The 21,041-nt window shown below is 43.5% G+C and overlaps 1 protein-coding gene across 1 annotated transcript in view; it reads right to left on the reverse strand.

The window, feature by feature from the left end:
- Nucleotides 1-222: 222 nt before the first annotated feature.
- sra (RRM_RCAN_like domain containing protein Sra) overlaps nucleotides 223-21,041 on the reverse strand; it is a 28,625-nt gene continuing 7,806 nt past the window's right edge. The window contains exons 3-5 of the mRNA XM_076213537.1: nucleotides 20,272-20,443; nucleotides 18,712-18,896; nucleotides 223-7,082 (exon numbers count right to left, since the gene is read on the reverse strand). Coding sequence (XP_076069652.1) covers nucleotides 18,751-18,896; nucleotides 20,272-20,443 — 318 coding nt within the window. The 3' untranslated portion in view covers nucleotides 223-7,082; nucleotides 18,712-18,750. The remainder of the gene's footprint in view (nucleotides 7,083-18,711; nucleotides 18,897-20,271; nucleotides 20,444-21,041) is intronic.

Here is a 21,041-nt window from a genome sequence, read left to right on the forward strand (position 1 = left end):
TGATCAGTAAGCAATTACCTCATACTTGGAATTGACTTTTTTGCTGGAGTTTGATCCCAAGGAATACTATATAGAGGTAGTGAGGCTGCAGTCAACCAAGAAGAAAGTCTAATGCTCATGATGTTCTCTATCCCCACAAAATAACAGTAAGGGCTTCTGAGGTAGTATGTACACCAATGGCACTTGAAAAGGCCATTGAACAACAGACAAACCTTAATAATATTTGTATGAAGAAACAATTATACTTTATTATGGGTTATTTCTATTCTTCCACGACATCAATAATTTAACAAGTATTCCTAGTAGTATCAATACACCTGTAAAAGTTTCATTACTGTAACATATGAAATAAGAAATATATATACAGTCTTCATTTTTACATGAAAAAGCTGTGTGTATATATATATATATATTATAGGCTCACATTCCATTCTATGGGGAGAATACTCTATGGAGGTACAGTACTTCCTTATATTTTAATTTTACAGCTATCTGTATTCTTTGACCATGACCATCATACATTTACTTCTGTTTCTCTACCTTCTACAAAAAGTTTTACCAGTAAAGAATCTGAAGGGATACCTAATTTCACAGTTCTGGGGAAGGCTTGAACCACTCTGTCATGAACTTTCATTTGTTTCAGTTTTTGTTACTGGATTAATGGACAGGGCACTGTATCTTTTCTTACTTTAAATTTTTTCAACTGGTTTCTCACAGAGACAACAAATATTTTGGAAAAATAATTTAAGCACAGGATATTTTTGTTAATGAACATTAAAATAATCATATCACCAAAAACCTTATTAATATACATGTACAATTAACTTTTAATGCAATAATATAAATAATTTTCTGATTAGAGGCAATTTTTTTTTCCTGTGGTGACTGCATAGCCACATGGTATAGTTTGTGGAGGCACAGAACTCCCCAATGCAAAAGATGCCTGGATACGAAAAAATTCTTGCCTCCCATCCATATGCTAACATCTGTTCCCCTTCCATCTAGACTGGCACCATTCACTTATGTTTTTTGACTAAACTATTGTCTTTAAGGATATTCTACATGCTGATGTGAAAGTGTGTTGTAGTGTACAGTGACATATTCTGTCTTCCCTGTACCATCTGCATCTACTGCATATGGTGAGTTTTTGGGTCCTATTGCGTTAAAACAGGACCAATCTAAAATTAAAAATTACAGTATGATTCAACTTGAAATGCCTCCTGTATATCCATAACTTAAATATCACTGAATTTTTGCAATGCAGACCCAGTCGATATAATTAACCTAATATCAGAAATATTTTCTCAAATAACTGTTCTTCTTCTGCTCAACCAATTCTATTAGCGTAACTGTCCAATTTGGTTTGCTTTTAAGGTCTTTTAAGACTTCCATTGTGTTAAGACTGAGTGAGCACAAGTCATGTGCTCTGCTTGTAATGGCAGGATATTTACATACATACATATACCAAGGCTTTTTCCCCCTTACTAGGGAGGTAGCCAAAAAGGAAAAGGCATAAAATCATTCCCACCCATTCCATCCCTGAAAACACTCCACACCCCTCCACCCTCCCTCCCATCTTAGCACCTCCTAGATGACAGGTCATCCCTGTAGTAAAGGAGATATGGAAGGCAGATGTGGGGGGAGTGAACATGAGGGGACGTCCTAGGATGAGATGGATGGATGGGGTGAAGGGGGCTTTGGGGAAGAGGGGAATGTCTGTTGAGGAAGGACGGGAGGGGACAGAAGACAGGGGTGAATGGAGAATGATTCTATAGGAAGATATTGTGATGCATGAGGTGGAATGGACGGGGGGATGCGGGGTGAGGTAGTGTGTGTGAGCAAAATTTTGACGCAGCCCGAAGGGATTTCTCCCCCGTCCTCTCCTTTATATGGGGGGGACGGAGAAGGGGGTTCCCCAATTTAATGAAGCGGCCTTGCTGTGGATGTGTTGTGTCTTGCGACACTGCTTCTGACCCAGGGCAGTGGACAGGGTGCAGGGATGACCCATCATCTAGGAGGCAGGATATTTGATAGCAGGAAATACAGTGGGTATATGAATTATCTGCCAGCCCTGTTCTAGATATTACACATGTAACTTGCGAGTTTATAGCAATGGTGTATGGGAGTGAAATAGGTGAGAGCAGGTGTGTGCCTTGGCTGGTTACCTCTCTTATAAGGTGGAAGAGACCCCTGGTATACAGGCAGAAAGAACCTGCGAGTTACAGAATTTGGGACATGTGTTCCCATGTTATATGCATTAGTGGTACTGGCACTCATACAAGTCACCCTCCCCTATCTTTTCCCATCAATTTAACTCTAAACAGAGAATTCTAAATTATCCCACAACTTTAATTACAGTATAAGGAATGTTATAGCATGAAAACTAAGGTACTACAAAACACTATGCACCAAAAGGACTTTATTTCAGTCTTATTACTATAATTATGGAACTGCTGCATGTATCTTTGAGATGTCTTATTGCCTCATGACTGCCCTTGATGCTCTTCATGACTGATTCACTAATTACATATAATCTTACACTGCCACAAGCCTCATACCAGACTTCAGTCAAACTTACCAAAATTTTCACTCTTGTTCTTCATGCTCAACATATCAAATTTTATTCCTGTTCTTTCATGCTAATTATATTTGATGACATATAAGACCCATAGGCTGATAAGGCCCTCAACCTTCTTTCATCTGGGAATATAAAGAAAAATATTGCATTTGTTATGACAGTATGCATAATACTAAGATGCTCATATTGTGAAAAATACCATACATACAAACTGGCAATGACTCATGAGCATGACTGAGATTGTTCCGTATGCAATAAATGGTGGTGATGCTTGCAAAATACAAAGCAATGGTATGTCAGCATTATTCACAAATATAATCTTAAATTCATGTTTTTTCAAAAGCTGGACATTTTCTTGCAAAACTAATAAAATATTCACAGCATTTATGACATACAAGGTATGTTCAGTAAGTGATGAGAAAATTTCAAGAGAGACATTTATTATTTTCATAAGCTTGCAAAATTTTGTCTCCTTCAAAATGATGGCCTCTCGCATCTACACACTTATGCAGATGTCTCTCCTAATCCTGAAAGATCTCTTCAAAGCCCTTCTTCAGTAGTCCCTTCAGGTAATTTTCCAATGCCTCTTTCAGCTTCTCTGTTGACTGCAATCTGACTCCCCTGAGACTGTCTTTCATGCGTGGGAACAGGAAGAAGTCACAAGGGGCCAGGTCAGGGCAGCAGGGTGGGTGTTGTAACATTTTCATTTCCGTGTTGGCCATCCATGTGGTCACTAGCATTGACCTGTGGCATGGAGCATTGTCCTGGTGGAACCACCACTCACCACTGCACCAATGCTGCGGCCTCTTCTACCTGAACCTTTGCAGAACTTTAAGGTAATATTCCTTATTGATGCTTTGACCCTCAGGAACCCATTCAACATGAACGAGCCCCTTGGAGTTAAAGAAACAATGACCATGGCCTTTTCTTGCAACCTGCTCATCTTTGCCTTGTTGAGCTTGGGGGATGACATGTGCTTCCACTGGGCACTAATGTTTGCTCTCAGGGTTGTAGGTGAACATCTAACTCTTGTTGCGGGTCACTAACTTTAGCCACTATCATATCGATAATGTCAGTGCAACATTCCATACGAAACTGCTTCCAGTTGTTGGAGAGAATTTTTGGGACAAACTTGGCACAGACTTTGTGGAGCTTCAGATCTTTTGTCAGAGCTGTATCCCCTGTGCCAATACTAGTACCAACAGCTTAAGATAGCCTCACATTTATTCAATGGTCTTGTATCACTAACCTTCACATGTCCTCTCAATGTTTTCCTGCTTATTTACCTAGTTGCATCTTACGGGAAGGGGAGCTACGCTTGTGGTGGCCCGTTTTTGTATCTCGCAGTATCTAGTTTGCTCTTAAATTCATGTATGGATTGCACCCACTATAATTTCATCTGATTTGTTTCAGACATCCACCACTCTGTGTGGAAAGCTGTTTTTTTCAGGTCCCTTCTATAACTGTCCTTCTAGAGTTTCTTTTCATGTCCTCTTGTATTTCTCTTATCCCAATTTAGTAAGTCTTCTCTATCAAGGATTTCCATTCCTCTCATGATTCTATAGATGGTCAATAGGTCACCTCTTTCTCTGCTTTGTTCCAGAGTTGGTAATTCCAACTTTGACAATCTCTCTTCATAAGACAGTTTTGAAAGTGTTGCGGCCATCTTTGTAATTGCTCGTTGGATTCTTTCAATTTTCTTTATATTCTTTTTAGTACTGTGTCCATAATCTCACTGCATACTCCAGTTTTGGCCTTATCAGTGTGATTAGTATTTTCTTTACCATTTCTTCAGCCACCTTTATTGATCTTTGCAAGTTGTAGGTTTCTCCAATAATTTTATTTATCTGTTTATCAGGTGTCATGTCCTTTGTGATAATCACTCTGAGGTCTTTTTCAGAACTCACTTTCTTTACTTCCTTTGTACCACTTTTATATTGTCCTAATATATATATATATATTTTTTACTTTTTTTTTGTCCAAATTCCATTATGCTACATTTCTTTATGTTGAAGTCCACTTCCCACTTCTGACTCAATTTCCCAAACCCTGTTTAGGTCTCTCTGTAGCGACTCAGTCCTTTTCTGTACTTACTTTCCTCATAAATTTTGTGTTGTCTGCAAAGAAATTCATGTAACATTCTACATCCTCATCCATGTCATTTATATAAACAGCAAACATTATTGGAGCCAATACTGATCCCTGTGGGACACCATAAATCACTTCTCAAGTAGAATTGTTATCTCTGAGCATCACTCTCATTTTTCTTTCATGCAAAAAATCCTCCATCCATTTTAATATTTTTCCTTTTATCCCTCCTATGGTTTCCAGTTATCTCAATAATTTTTGTGTGGAACTTTATCATACATACATACATATACCAAGGCTTTTTCCCCCTTCCAAGGGAGGTAGCCAAAAAGGGAAAGGCACAAAAACACTCCCACCCATTACATCCCCAAATACATTCCACATCCCTCCCACCCTTCCTCTCATCTGAGCACCTCCTGGATGACGGGTCATCCCTGCACCCTGCCCACCGCCCTGGGTCAGAAGCAGTGTCGCAAGACACAGCACATCCACAGCAAGGCCGCTTCATTTAATCGGCGACCCCCCCTCTCCGTCCCCCTTTGCATATAAGGCGAGGACGGGGAGAAATCCCTTCGGGCTGTGTCAAAATTTACTCACACATACTACCCCACCCCCCACCCCCCCGCCCATTTCTCCTCATGCAATCACAACATCATCCATATACAACCATTCTCCACTCACCTCTGTCTTCCGTCCTCAACAGACATTCCCCTCTTCCCCAAAGCCCCCTTCACCCCATCCATCCACCTCATCCTAGGACGTCCCCTCATGTTCACTCCCTCCACATCTGCCTTCCATACCTCTTTTACTAGTCTTTCTTCACTCATTCTTTCCATGTGTCCAAACCATCCCAATATTCTTTCATCAACCCTATCTCCCAAATCCCTTTGGGATCAAAATCTTTTTATAAATCTAGGAAAGCACAATCAGCCCAGCCACTTTCTTGAATACAAACTCATTAAATTTGTGGCACATGACCTTCCCTGTCTAAATCCAAATTGTCTTGGGTTAAGTATATTGTTTTCCCCCCCGATGTTTTGTCCATCTATCTTTAATAACTTTTCCACAAATTTTGGTTACTGTACTTGTAAAGGAGACCAGTCTGTAATTAGTTGGGTCTTCCTTGCTCTCCCTTTTATATACTGGTACGATATTTGCATTTTTCCAGTCTTCCGGTATTTTTCCTTCTTTAAGTGAGCAGCTTATTATCTTATATATTTTGTCTATTAGTTCATCTATACATTTAGTATCCAGTTTGCAATTCCATCAGGGCTGTGCGATTTCCTGATATAAAGTTTTATTATTTGGTCCATTATTTCATTTCTTGTTACAATTATTTCACTCATGGGTGAGGATCTCACTTCACTTCTTTCATCCCTATACTGTATATTTTCTCTAGTGAACACAGACTTGAAGTGTTTGCTCATAAATTCAGCCATTTCTATATCTTCTGTGTATTCTATGACCCCTTGGAATAATTTTACTATTTCTTGTTTGTTTTTAGTTTAATGTTCACTTTTTTTTTTATGGTTTAACGATACACACTCCCCCTATTGGAAGGCTAGGACGGTGCCCCTCACAGAGGGCTTTGTAGCATGGAATTTAATGAACCATGCCCTTGGTTCAACTTCGCCAGTGGCAGGATTTGAACCGCCCTCACCTCGACCTTTGCCGCAAGTAACGACGCCCTAACTCGCTCAGCCAGCGAGCTTCCTAATGTTCACATATCTATAAAATAATTTTGGTTGGTCCTTACATTTTCCTATTATGTCTTTCTCAAGTTTCTTTTCTCCTCCCTGCACACTTTTACATATTCTTCCTTAGATTGATACTCTATATAATTGCCACTTGTTTTTTATCTTTTCAAAGCTTTATCTCTTCATCTTTCGCCTCATTGCACCTTCTGTTGTACCAGCACTTAATATGCACCTTTTCCTGTTTTTGTCTTGGTACATATTTATCCATTCCTTTGCTGTAGATTTCTTTCAAAATCATCCATTTCTCTTCCACTTGTGTCTCTTTATTGTAGAATTTCCCCCAATTTACTTTTTGAAAGAAGTTTCTAAGTTTCCAGTCTGTTTTGTTATACACCAGTCTTCCTTTTTTGTACTTCTAATTTCTTTCCATATATATTTTCCCAATTAGTATCTTATATTCAATTTTATCCACAATTTCAGGCCCCTGTTTATTTCCTTCAGAAAATCTTTTAAACCACCTATAGAAACTTACTTTACTCATCAGTTCATCCCTATAACCCTCCTCTAACATTCCATAAGCTTCTTGTTCGCTTTTCTTAAGTTTTACACAAAATTTGATGGCATAATATTGCTTCATGTTTCCCTGCATCTTGTCAAGAGTTGACAGACTGGCAAACCAGATGAAACTGGTTCCACAATGTATACTGCTCCACTCAAACCTTAAAACATAGAAATGTGCCAATAAGTCATTTTATAGACAACATGCATATGTACTTCACAATGAAGTAGCTTTTTGATTGAATGATATTTAAAGCCTCTCCTGAAATTTTCTCATTACTTATTGAACATATCTCATTATAGCAATATGCATATATCAAATGATTACTGGTTAACATTTTAAAAGTTAATTTCTAAATGAAGATATTATCTCGGATCATCTGACAGTAATTCCTTTTCTAATGATAATGATGTCTAAACAAATGTTACAATATTATGGAGTTGAACTAGATATGAGTACTAGTTCCCTACATCTTTTTCCAACCCTGGGGTAGTTAAGAGGTTTTCCCTAGGGTTGCCAAGCTCTCAAACAATCAAACTGATATTACTAGGATACAATTTACCAATCAGAAATATGCAACAAAACAATAAACAGTGTGTAAAAGCAGTAGGGGCTGTAATCTATCTGGTGATAGATTCACCCTTAACTGTGCAGTCCAGTTTTGGTTTCTGTCCTATAGACAGAGAATCATTACAGAGGAGAAAGACCAAAATGATACAAAGGCTTAGAAATTTACCACACCAAGACAGGCTTAAGCACTTACACTGTTAAGACGAAGAGTGTGGGGTGATCTAATAGAGGTATTCAAAAGGGTTAAGGGCTTTAACAAGGGTGATACTGACAAGGTCATTATAGGTGATACTGACAAGGTCATTATATAAAGATACCAGGGCCAGAGTTGTAGTAATGGACTTAAATAGGACAAATTTAGGTTTAAGAAAGAAATAGGCTAGAACTGGTTTACCAACAGAGTGGTTAATGAATAGAACTGACTTAGTAGCTACCGTGCGACCGGAAAGTTTATGCAAGATGCTATTATGGCATTTTGAGGCATTTCTATAGTGGCAACTTTAATTTTGTTGTAAAATTCTTATTCTGTGTTAATATTTATCTATGAAATGTTCCTTCTTTTTGAAAATTGATAGACAATTCTGCATAAATAACAGTTTCTTGTATTTTTCAGAGTTTTCAGTGAACGAATAGTTTACGCAAAGTCTAGATTATGGGGAAACAGTGTCAACTCACACAAGCAGAGACTAAGAAAATTATTAGGTTATCTGCAGAAGGAAATACCAGTCTAGAAATATAAAAATTTATGAAAAGAGATCACCGTACAATTAAGAAATTGTTATCTGTAGGTGAAGTTACCCGTGCCAAACCGAAATGCATGAAACCCAAGGCTTTGAGTCCCAGGGACAGGCAAAAATTAAAGAATACTTTAAGAAAGATGCCTCATGCAACCAGTAAAGCCATTTTTGAAAGGGCTGGTCTATCGAATGTTCCTAAATCGACCAGGAATGATTACTTAAGGGAGATCGGAGATGTCAGAAAAATGAAAAGCACTCCAGTTCTGACCAAAAAACACATGGAAAAATGGGTTGAATGGTCCAAAAAGTATCTCAAGCAAGATTTCACTAAAGTCATTTGGACAGACGAGTGCAGAGCTACACTTGACAGGCCTGACGGCTGGGCAAGAGGGTGGCTCATGTCAGGCCAAAAACCTCATCGGTTTCAACGGCAGCAGGGTGGGGGAGGGGTGATGTTTTGGGATGCAATCCTTGAAAATAAAATAATAGGACCATTTAAAGTGCAAGAAGGCGTCAAGATCAACTCAGTTAATTATTGTAGATTTCTTGAAGACAACGTCATCCCTTGGCTTGAAGATCAACCACTTTTGAAAAGAGCTACCTTGCTGTTGATGCAAGATAACGCTCCAGCACATGCTTCCAAGTACACTAAAGAATTTCTTAAGTCTCACGGACTTCATGGACCGAAGCTAATGGATTGGCTGCCGAATAGTCCCGATTTAAACCCAATTGAAAACCTGTGGACACTCATAAAAAGAAAAAATTATTCAAATGGACAGCAGTACAATTCGTGTGACGCCTTGTGGACTGAAATAGAGAGGGCCTGCAGCAGTGTTACTCCATCTGAAGTACGGAACCTGATTAATTCTGTTGATAAACGCCTCATTAAGGTCTTAGAAACGGGAGGAAAGAACATTGATAAATAAACGGTAATTGTTCGAGTTTGTCGTTACAATATTGATGATGGGTCGTAGCATTACGTTTATTAGGCATATGTTGTAACAATCAACACATAAGGTCATCAAATAATATTCTGTTTTTGATATTTTGAGTATTTTTGTGTTTTCTGCATAGTTTTCGTTCACTGAAGATTGGACTAAATAAATTTTCAGTCATTATTGTTATTATTTTTCAAATATCAATGTATATTTACTTTATAATGTATTATCTACTGTATAATTTATTTGAAGATGATGGAATTTTTACTTGTTTCATTTACATGAAAATATTCACGCTTATTTTGTAATATGCATAAACTTTCCGGTCGCACTGTATGTAGTGAGTTCTGAAACAATTGGTTGTTTTAAGAGAAGATTAGATAACTTTATGGATAGGGATGACAGGTGGTAATAGAAAAGGAACTGCCTAGTATAGGCCTTATGGTTTCTTGCAGTCTCCTCCATTCTTATATTTATGACTAGAGGTGCACAATTGGGGTTACATGGTAAAAAGGTTGGGAACCATTGGTCTACAGTGTCTAGGTAAACATTACTCTAACAGATACTTCAACTTTGCACACAAGACTTAGGGTATTATTTTTTTAACATTTTTTTTCACAGAAATAAGTGGGTGGGTCTTATATGTTATCAAATATGGTACTTCTTTCTCTCCAAGTGGGTTTCTTCTTCTTCTGGCAGCACCTGATACAGTTTCAGACATACATATCAAAGGCCCATCCCTCCTTATAAGGGGGATGGCCGAGCCAAAGCACACATCCACTACATACACACTAAAACCCATTTACCAACCCTCTCATCTCAGCAACTCTTGGATGATGAGTTATACCTGACTTCCACCACAGTGCTCAGGTCAAACACAACGCAATGAGACATAGCATTTCCAGACATAGCACAGAACTGTAAAACACACAGTCAGAGCTTGCAATAGCTCATTGGTGGTGCATGTGTCTGGCACCGGCCTGGAAGGTCATATGTGTAGATTTGAGTTCTGGTCATTGCAAAGAGGTTGGGAAGGGCATCCACTCTGAGTTATGGTCTCCAACAGTCAAAACTGAAAAATCCTTTCATAAGGCACCATCACAGCCCTAAATGTGGGACTTCAATCAATCAATCAATCTATTGCCCCCAGGTCTCACTTGCAGGACAACAGTGTGGGAGTTCCTGACATAAACCTGAAACATCATCAATAAACTGTAAAACACAGAAAATTCATGAGAGCACAAGCACCAGACATGAAGCACATAGACTCTGGATCCTCAAATATGATGACATAAAGATAGCCACCAACATAAAAAATGTAATTTTCGCAGGAAAATTAATTTTTCCCTGATACAAACCTGAGGTACTCCTTACACTAGGATACTCTCGCGTAGCGCGAATATTTCTACTGCGAAATTAAAATCCTCACTCTGTGGGTCTGGGCAACGCTTATCCTCAGTAAGGGGCCCCATTGGGGCAAGGGGGGGGGGGGGCCCTTGCCCTCCACCACAAGTCTCGCACACTATAACCATTCTCTGAGCCAGGTATGAATTAAGCACAAGGTTTGTCAGGCAAGGAGAAGGAACTGTTTAGAGGGGTGGTTGAGGAGGGCCATTAAAGGTAAGGAGTACCTCAGGTTTGTATCAGGGAAAAATTAATTTTCCTGCGAAAATTACATTTGTTCCGAAGAATCCAACTCTTCGGTACTCCTTACACTAGGAGACTCGGACTTAGGAGGGAAGGAAGTTGTTATCTAGCCTGGGAAACCGCTGTAAGGAAAATCTAGTGTGCTAAGACTATGTTGACCAGACCCCTATACATTCCCCTCACTTTGAAGTGCACCCCTTTCTGTTCCCTGGAGTGGAGACAGAAAGGTTATAATCACCTTTGTACCACTGAAGGGCTTGAATTGATTCCCTTGGAATGCTTGAGAGCCCGCGGGTGAGGTAAGGGAATGTAAGAGTATGAGAAGGACTTTAGAAAGTTATCCCTGCAGTTGCCGAGCCAGAACCTGGATGAGTTGTCAGGGTCGGCTGTGTGCTCTTGAGGAGGGGTATATCATTTTCAGGACTTCTTGGGCGGCCACTATGGGGCCCAAAGATAAGTTCCCTAAAGATTCCCGCATAACTTCTTTGAGGTAAAAGGAAGTGAACGTATTCTGGCTCTTCCATATACCTGCTTGAAGAACCTGGTTGACTGACAGATTATTTCTGATGACTAGGGAGGTCCCTACTGCCCTCAGGTCATGGGCAATCTGTGTGGTTCATGTCGCAGGCTCTGCGGATGACTTCCATTGTCCAGTAAGAAATGGAATTCTTAGTGATGGGCTACCTTTAGTAGAGATGAACAACCTCTTTAATTCTGGTCGACGATGTTCGGTTCTCTTGAGGTAGGTCCGGATGGCTTGTACCGGGCATAGAACTGTTTCAGTCTATTCTCCCCCTGCAAATTCGTCTAAGGATGGAACACTAAAGGACCAGAATCTAGGGTCGGATTTGGCAGGATCTTGGTTTCTGGCAATGAATTGAGGCATGAAAGTGAAGGAGACCTCTTTCCATCCTTTGGAATGGGCGACTCTATAAGAGATGGCATGTAACTCCCCTACTCTCTTGGAAGATGCCAGGGCTAGCAGAAAAAAAACTGTCCTCTAGGAGAGGTCCTTCAGATGTGCCTCTCGGAGAGGTTCGTAAGGCGGACCCCTCAGAGAGTTCAGGACTAATGCCACATCCCACAGAGGAGAACTAATTTCCCTGGGGGGGGGCATGATCTTTGAAGTGCCTGAAGAGCATGGAAATTTCCTGTGAAAGGGCTAGGACCATGCCCTTCAGAGAAAACACCTGATTTAGAGCTGCCCTATAGCTTTGTACTGCCGAGAGGGAGATCTTCTTGGACTTCCTGAGGAAGTGGAAGGAGGCGATCTCAGGAATGGTGGCTCGAACTGGGACTAACTTCCTGGAGTGGCACCATTTTGCAAAGGCGCATTTCCCTTGATAAAGGTTAGCTGAGGAAGAGCGAATAGGAGCGGACATGTCCTCAACCACTTCTCTGGGAAAACCCTTCTTTAGGAGGATCTGGACCATAGTCTGAACGCGTGAAGATTGAGTGCTGAAGGGTTCTTGTGCCAAGGCCCGTTGATGGGTGGATACAGAAGATCTGGTCTTCCCTGAAGGGCCAGAGCCTCTTCTACTGCTAGCTCGAGGGCGTCCGGAAACCATGGGGCTTCGGGCCACCAAGGAGCAATCAAAGTCATCCGAAGGTAGGATGCGTGTCTTGCTCTGAGGAGTACCTTCTGGAGCAAGGGAAATGGTGGGAAAGCGTAGGAGTCCAGGTTGTCCCAACTTTGTAGAAGAGCGTCTTCTCCTGCTGTCAGAGGATTCAGGAAAGGGCTGAAATATATTGGGAGTTGGTGATTCCATCTCATTGCAAAAAGGTCCACTAGAGGGGAGCCCCATTTGCTGAGGATGAAGTTCGCTACCTCTCGATAGAGGGACCATTCTGTGTTGATTATCTGATTCTTCCTGCCGAGGTGGTCCGCCCAGACATTCCTCTTCCCCGGGATGTAGCGGGCTTTGAGTGACACCTGGAGATTCTTGGCTAGGTTGAGGATGTCCATCATTAGAAGGCATAGTTCCTGGGAGACTGTGCCCCCCTTGCTCGTTCAGGTAGGCTACTACCGAGGAATTGTCCGACATTATGCCCACTACTTTTCCTGAGACTTGATCCTTGAAGTGACGGAGAGCCAGGAGTACTGCTTTCAACTCAAGCCAATTGATATGGGCTGTCCGCTCGACTGTGGACCAGGAACCGCTGATGTGATCGTCGTTGAGGTGGGCTCCCCAGCCCTCCTTGGAGGCATCGGAGAACAGGAGGACTTCGGGGGGAGATGGGCCGAGGGGCATCCCCATGAGAAGGTTGCATGGGCCTTCCACCAGAGAAGAGAATCCTTGACTTCTTCGGTGAGGGAGATGTGTTGTAGGGGTTCTCCCTCTTGTGGGGCCCACTGAGACTTGAGGAGCCACTGTAGCGGTCGCATTCTTTGTCTACTCCTGGGGATTAATTTCTCTATGGAGGCCATATGGCCCAGGAGGATTTGGCATTGTGTAGCCGTCAGGAACCTGGTCGATAGTGCCTGTGCAACTAGAGAAGCGAGATTCGGGATCCCCTTTCCTACTGGGAAGGATTCCATTAGGGAGGAGTCCAGGACCATACCCAGGTACGTGACTCTCTGTTTTGGTAAGAAATCTGACTTTTCCGGGTTGACTACTGTGCCCAATTTCAGGACAAAGGTTAGGACCATTCTCAGGTGTTCTTGGCATAGCTGGGCGGAATGCATCTTGGAGGTCCAGCGACACCATGAAGTTCCCTTCCCTGATAGACGCCCTTACGGACTCTGGGGTGGCCATTCGGAACTTCGTCAGGGAAAGGAACTTGTTGAGTGGAGACAAATAGATGACTGGTCTCCACACCCCTGTTGTCTTTTCTACCAGGAATAGCCTTGAGAAGAACCCTGGGTCCGGAGTCGAGACTTCCTCTAAAGTTCCTGTCTGGAGCAGAACGGAGGAATCCTCCGCTAGGGCCCGCCCGCGAGCCGAGTCCGGGTGGAAGCTGCTGACTTGGATGGGATAGAGGGAGAGGTTTGGGACAGTGGAAAAGGGAAGACAATAGCCTGTCTTAATGACTTAGTAGGTCCAGTCTTCCGCCCCAGCCTCTTCCCATGCTCTCCAGTAGAGGGAGAGGCAACCCCCTATCTTGTGCGGAGGGGCTGGCGAATTCCTAGGAGTCCTGTGGGGGAGTCCGGAGCCTCTATAAAGTTGGCCCAGGACGTTGAGAGACAGGAAACCTGATGCTTCAGGGCTCTGCTCGCGCTTGCCAAAAAGCCTGGAGGTTGCATTCTTCCTGGGGTTGTAGTGCGGGTAAGAACTCCCACGCCGAGGCAAGGAGGCGTTCTAGCCAGGAGTTCACCGCCAGGGACAGAGCCAGTGATTGAAGGTGGTCGCTGACTTCCCTGCCAGAGAGGAGGACGTTTCGTCTGCGCAGCGACTCGGCGTCCGCCTAACCAGCTCTGGTAACCTCGCCGGGATCGAGGCTGCTCCGAGGGTTGACCCCGATGGGGTGTAGAAGCACTTCTGGTGTTCCAATGGGACCGGAAGCCAACGCGTCTTCTCGGTCGTCCTTGTTGCGAGAGCGTCGGAGGCCTGGGCCATGGCTCTCGCCGTCTGCGTACTCCATGGAAGGTGGAGGGGAGGAGGCTGGGCTTTCTGAGAGTTGGCCGTCATGAAGATGTCAGACTCGAATGTGACTTCCTCTTCTTTCGGGTGGCCCAGTCGATTCGCCCTCCGAACCCTCGCGAGGACGTCCGAGAAGGAAGGTGGGACCACCATCGAGGATTCCGACTGGGAAACGGGAGGGGAAAGGGAGCGTGCCCCCCCCCCCCCTACGGAGCTGTGGACATCGTCGTCGGCGTAGGAGGGGTCGGCACGGGCAGAGAGGAACCTCACGCTACCATCCCTGTCACTGATGGGTTCAGAGGGGGGCCGAGCAAGTGGAAGATGGTCGAGGGGGGCCCTTGGGGGCGGTGACTCCTCACGAGCTTCCGTGCGGTGCACGAACCGCGCTTAAGAAGCGCGGAAAAATTCCCGTTGGGCCTCCATCTGTTCCTTCAACGTAGTGACGAGTGAACAGAGAGTGGGGAGGAGGTCCGGGGAATGTCCGCTTGATGAGTCCCGCCTGGGTGCGGATGGTCCGGGAGACGCCAAGGGGAGACTGCCTCCTCTGGACGAAGCTGAGTCACCCACGACGAACGCGCGCGTGGGCACATCTCGGGCTTCCTGCCCACCGGGCATAGAAAGGGTTCCGGCGATGACCCGGCTCGTCTGACGACGGGTGGAAGGTGGATGTGGGGGCCACCCGAGGAGGAGAAGAGGCCAACGCGCTCCGAATCTCCGAACTCGGCTCCTTTGTCCGTGGGGGGGCGGAGCCGCCGGCAGCGTCGCAGGGCCGGCGGACGCATCCGGGAAAAATCTCGTACCCGGGGGGGTTCGCGGAGGCCAGAGGCGCGTGCCCGTCGAAGCTAACCACCCTGTGGGAAGGAACAGGAGACAATTGGCCTGAGACTGACTCGGGGCGGCTATTGTACAACCTTTCCGTTTACTACGCTTAGGAGGGGGGGGAGACAACTGCCCGCGTCCTCCGCCGACGTAGCATGCCTTCTCTTTGTGTCGGGTAAGGGGGGAAGCCATCTTCCCTGCCCTCGTACTGTGGACGTCGTCGCCGTCGTAGCAGGCGCCTGTCCGGTCAGCGAGAAACACCGCGTCTGCAACCTCGTCCCTGATCTCTGTCCCTGTGAGCAAAGGGCATGGAAAGGTCACCGTTGATCACCCGGCTCTTCCTACGGTGGGTATTGTGCGTACTGCGGGATTCCTGAGTAGAAGAGACTAAGGGGCTCTTTGCCCCTCCCCCCCTTTGTCCGTGCCGGCGTCGAGTTTCGGGGGCAGCCGCAAGCGACCACATCCGGGAAAAATGTCATACAGGAACGGTAGCTAGCGGTGGCCTGAGGCGCATGTCCGTCTACGCTAACCGTCCTGGTTGAAGGACGAGGACAACTTGGCCTGAGAATGACTCGAAGTGGACGTTGTACCACCTTCCTGGCGACTGTCGAGTTTCTGGGATGGGTCGAGGGCAAGCCGCAAGCGACCTCATCCGGGAAAAATCTCGTACAGGAACGGTAGCTAGAGGTGGCCTGAGGCGCATGTCCGTCTACGCTAACCGTCCTGGTTAAAGGAATAAAGGACAACTTGGCTTCCTGTCTACTATGCCGTGGAGGAGGGAGAGAATTGCTCGTCTCCTCTGAAGCCGTAGGCCGCCTTCTCTTGTTTTTGGGGGGTGAAGAGGGAAGCCATTTTCTATGCTTGCGCACCTTTCCCCCTGTATGTGCTGACAAAGTTATCTCCCTTCGGCGAAACCACAACAATACTGGAACCAGATTCCATACTTACAGTGAAGGGTAGGATACCCGGTGGCGGTTAAGGGAATAATACAGGAAATGGAGCAGCACTTAATAATTCCAGGACACAGGATGGCGTAGGGAAAACCCCGATGAAATTGAAGGACGACGAACTCCGTAGCGTCCTTAGAGTGAGCTGGCGACAATCGAAGCGGATTGCTTGATTTTCGGCACCGACGTAAACATAGAACCGCTGAGTAATTAACGGTTCGCTGCCGCGCTAATAATGGAGTTTGACTGAGAATCGGCCCATTAAGGGGGAAACCGATAAAAACTAAACATGTATAGTAGAGAGATGTTAACGCGGTCACTACTGCGAAGAGAGTGGTTATAGTGTGCGGCCCCTTACTGAGGATAAGCGTTGCCCAGACCCACAGAGTGAGGATTTTAATTTCGCAGTAGAAATATTCGCGCTACGCGAGAGTATCCTAGTGTAAGGAGTACCGAAGAGTTTGTATTCTTCGGAACAAATGTGCAGCAACCCTGCAGAAGTTGTGAGCAACTAGCACTGATGTGATTGGGGAAATTATGGCTTCATGCAGAACTAGTGAATGATGGAACTTAAGCCATGTGGAAGTCGTGAACACACTGTATGATGTATGTATACTCTATATGTGTGTGTGTGTATGTGTGATTCACCATGGTCTTGGGTCATGTGTTGAACTTGTGATTGACAGCTATTACCCTCCTGAAAGAGAGTTCAGAGCTCATATATGACCGATCCATGGGTAATGCTGTGACCTTACAAGCATACACACCCCAACTCCCTGTCCACAAGAGTTGGAGTAACAACTCGCAGCACAGCAATACTGAAATTATTTCAGCCCTGGTCAGGATTTGAACCCGGACCACCATAGTGGCAGCCGCGAATGCTACCAATGCACCATTGAGTTATGTATGTGTATGTAAATGTGTATGTGTGTGATGCTTGTTTGTTGGCAGAGTAGCTTACAGTGTCACTACCTGGGTATGAGGTTGGAGTGGAGGTGGATCAAGCCTACCTGACAGCAAATTTGCAGCAGGGGTATACTAAATTAAATTCCCTGCTTCAAAAAGTCCTTTGTAAGGTACCGTCATCATAACCCCCTCTGAGAGGGGGAGTTTGTGATGTTAAGCTAATCATATACATGCATGAATATAAATATATATATATAAAAATGTCAATCAATGTCAGAGCATTAAATGGCAACATTGTGGTCACTGACCTTGCCTTTGCTGATTATGCTGTATTTCTTGTGGAGTTGTTGGAGACCTGGTTATAGCCCTAAATCTAATGTGCAGGAAGGCAAGACCTTTGGAACTTCAGGGTTTTTTTTTTATCAAGATCAAGGTCTAGGTGAGGGATAACTGAATGACAGTTCAGTCTATCCATGCATGTGGTGATGACACAAAATTTGGTAGTATAGTGCATGACCGTGATAGGTCATGTTATGAGGTCCTTTGAGGGACTAGCATGGACCATGATGTTATGGACTTGTTTAACTAAGTATATGGCACTGTTGATAGTTATACATGAAGAATAAGATCCAATTCTCAAAGTTTCTTGTGCATCTTATCTTGGTGAATGGCTGTGGGAAATGGACACTAGTGATTAGAAGAGTTTTATCAACATCTTTGGTACCAAGTACCTTTGGAGAACCATAGGGTATCGCCCAAATAACTTTCTATCAACCAATGACTGTTCCACCATAATTTTGAATGTCAACTCCAGCAATATAGGAATGTGGCATGCTTCCCTGATGTTGATCCCAATTATTGGGTGATCTCCACATGAGACAGCCCTTGATGGAGATAAAGGAAATGCCCACAGAACTCATGTCTGGGGCAAGTCAACTAATCCTGCTAAGAGCTGTTAGCAATGGGAAGGATTGCTGCATGAAGGCTTGCTTGGAGCAACCAAGGGGATAGGCATGTGAATAAAGCAATGTGTCCCCTTGGCATGAGCTCCCAACTGATAATGTTCTTCAGCTAGAACCCACAAAGCAAGGGTGGTGTGGTATGGGAGAGGAAAATCCTTAGCCCTTTCAGTCCTTTGCATACATCCTTTTCACTCTTTCCTGTTTAAACCATGTGAACACTGCAACACGTCACATTCCCAACATTACTGTCATTTAATCCCTAGTGCACCCCTCTTATGGAAATGGCTGTCACTTGAGTCTACACATTCTTCTCCAGCTTTGTCACTCACACACATTTACATTTGTTCAACATCCTGACCATTTACTATGATTCTATTCACCCAATTCAAACATCTATTCTTTGGTCTACCCCTTACTCTCAAGGGTATATACACAAATACATGTACACACAAACACACCTACATATGCACATATGGAAATACACTTAGCTATCAATACACATAAAGATGTATAAATATGTATACACTATACATAATTACACTACAATTTTATGTAACAAAACTAATAAATTCATTTTGCATATCTTCACCAAAACCATGAAAATATATACATTATATTAATCTACCACATGTAACCTTGGACTAAAATTTTATATACTAATATATTCACAAACATATATTACTTTTATTATCATTTGTTGACAACCTAAACAAAGAAAACTTTATGTTTCTCTATCAAGGCTTCCAGGTCTCCTTGTCTGAGCAATCTTGAGTTTGGGTCCCTCTTGTGTCAGTGGAGCCTCCTCACAGATGTGAACCACTATGCCAGGTTGATTGTCTTTGGGAGCATGCAACTCATGGGATTCCCCTGTAAAAGAAGTAAACAGCTATCTATTCAACTAATAAGAACCCTAACAATCAATCCCTTGCCCCCTGGTCCCTCCTGGAAAAGACCTGTAGCCTTCAGGAATTTGGGAATGTTGGGTCCATTTGGCATTGGCACTGGGTCTTGAATTCTTGAAAATCTGCCTTATTTTTTCAATGGGGGGGGGGGGTCCCCTGCCTCAGCATCTCAATGCACAGTGCAGCTGCTTGTAAGCTGGACACTGCAGCACCAGAACTTTAACATTAAGGCTATTATGTACTGATGTATAGCCAGTTCTTAGATGGTACAGAACAGGAGAGGATGCAGCTATCACATGCCCCATATGCACACAGTATGCAGACTAAAATTACACTGATTAATTGGCAGACAACCCATAAATGGCCATATTGGCCATTTTGGTGATTAGCTAGTACTGGCTTTTTGGCAAATTGTCTTGATAATCTGCCACTTTTGTTTCTTCTTACTAATGACAGGCATTGGGCCTTGGGTGCAAGGGAAATGTCTTTCAATCAGGGAAGGGAGAGAGCAAGAGATGGGTATGAGTGAACAGTGGTTGTGAATGGATGGTAAACTAATACAGCCAGATGGGATTTCTTCTTGTCTGCTCTGTAAATCCTTGTGTGGACAAGGCCAAGGAGAGTCACCATGTAAATGAAGTGTTGGGGGTAAACTTGTTTAGGTTGTTGGGTCCTGTTGTGTTTTTCTCTGTCTTACTACATTGCTTCTGACCTGGGCAGTAGGTGAGTGTGTGCATGTGTGTGTGTGTGTGTGGGGGGGTGTCAGTGGGGCCCCTTCATCCAGAAAAAGCTAAGATAAAAGGGAAAAGAAATAGATATTGGATGAGTGATTGGTAGGGGGTGATTTACCACAAATCTGGACCACATGTTGGACATGTGATTGACAACTATTACCTTCCCAGATGAGAGCTTAGAACTCATATATGGCCTAATCTGTGGGTAATATTGTGACCTCACATGCATATACCCCCAACTCCTTGCCCACCAGGATTGGGGTGCCAGCTTGTGGTGCAGTGATGCTGAAATTTTCTGATCTGGGTGGAACTCAAACTCAGATTGCTGAATAAGCAGTCTGGTGCAGTGGCTGCATGCTTTTGGGTACTTCACTTATAAGGGGGAAGAAGTTTTTTGGTATATAAAGAGATAGATATAGAGGTTGATTATTTCACTCTACCACTGGGTGTTTCTTAATGCACAACAACCATTCAATAATAATGACACTTCATTGTTTGAAATATTGAAATTGAACATTAAATCAGCAATTCATTAAATTCATTACTGTCAATAACTCCACTGAAGACTCAAGTCTTCCTAATATATCACATCTAATCTCCACTTACCAGGAGTTAAGTTAGCTACAGCAGAGAGTAGATCATAATTAATAACAGGTTCTGACTCTTCTCTAGGCTCCCATCCAACAGGAGGAGATGCAGGGGGGGATATTAGAAACTGCTTCTCTCTCTTCGGAGGTTCAAGATGCACTCCACCTTCACTGTTGGTTATCACTATTGGCTGTTGAATATAAATAAAAGAAATATCATGGGAGATATTACTAAATTCAATGGACCACGTTTTATACTATTACCTATGTGTGCTTTTACAGGATTGATACAAAACTCAATGGTATACCATCTCTTCATCATAAATCAGTTTTGTCTATCATATGACTAAAAACCCAACCAAGAGTACTACAACAGTTAGCAACAGCCCTCATGCCCTTCACATTTTCAAAAGAAATGTTGCACTGTTGCAATCACTTTTAATTTCTACTCTCTCTACTTTCTGCTAGCCCCCCTAAACTTCTCCTTTACCATCTCTATGAGGAGGAGGAGAAGGAGGAGCAGATCAAGAAGGAGGAGGAAGATGAGGAGGAAGATGAGGAGGAGAAAGATGAGATGGAGGAGAAAGTGGAGATCATATTGGATACGAAAGAGCAAATGAAGGCCAAAAAACAGAATCGTATATTCTATATTTAAAGCCTCTAACACAAATGGTTGAAGCTATTTACAGAATGTGAAAATTGAAAGCTTGCTGTATATAAAATGAAATACAGTCACCCCTCCCTGAATGCGGATATTTCATTCCTGTGGAACCCTGGTTGAGGAAGTGA

The sequence above is a fragment of the Oratosquilla oratoria genome, chromosome 31 (genome assembly GCF_046742065.1).
Source record: "Oratosquilla oratoria isolate Oo_2021 chromosome 31, ASM4674206v1, whole genome shotgun sequence".
NCBI classification, from domain to species: Eukaryota; Metazoa; Arthropoda; class Malacostraca; order Stomatopoda; family Squillidae; genus Oratosquilla; species Oratosquilla oratoria.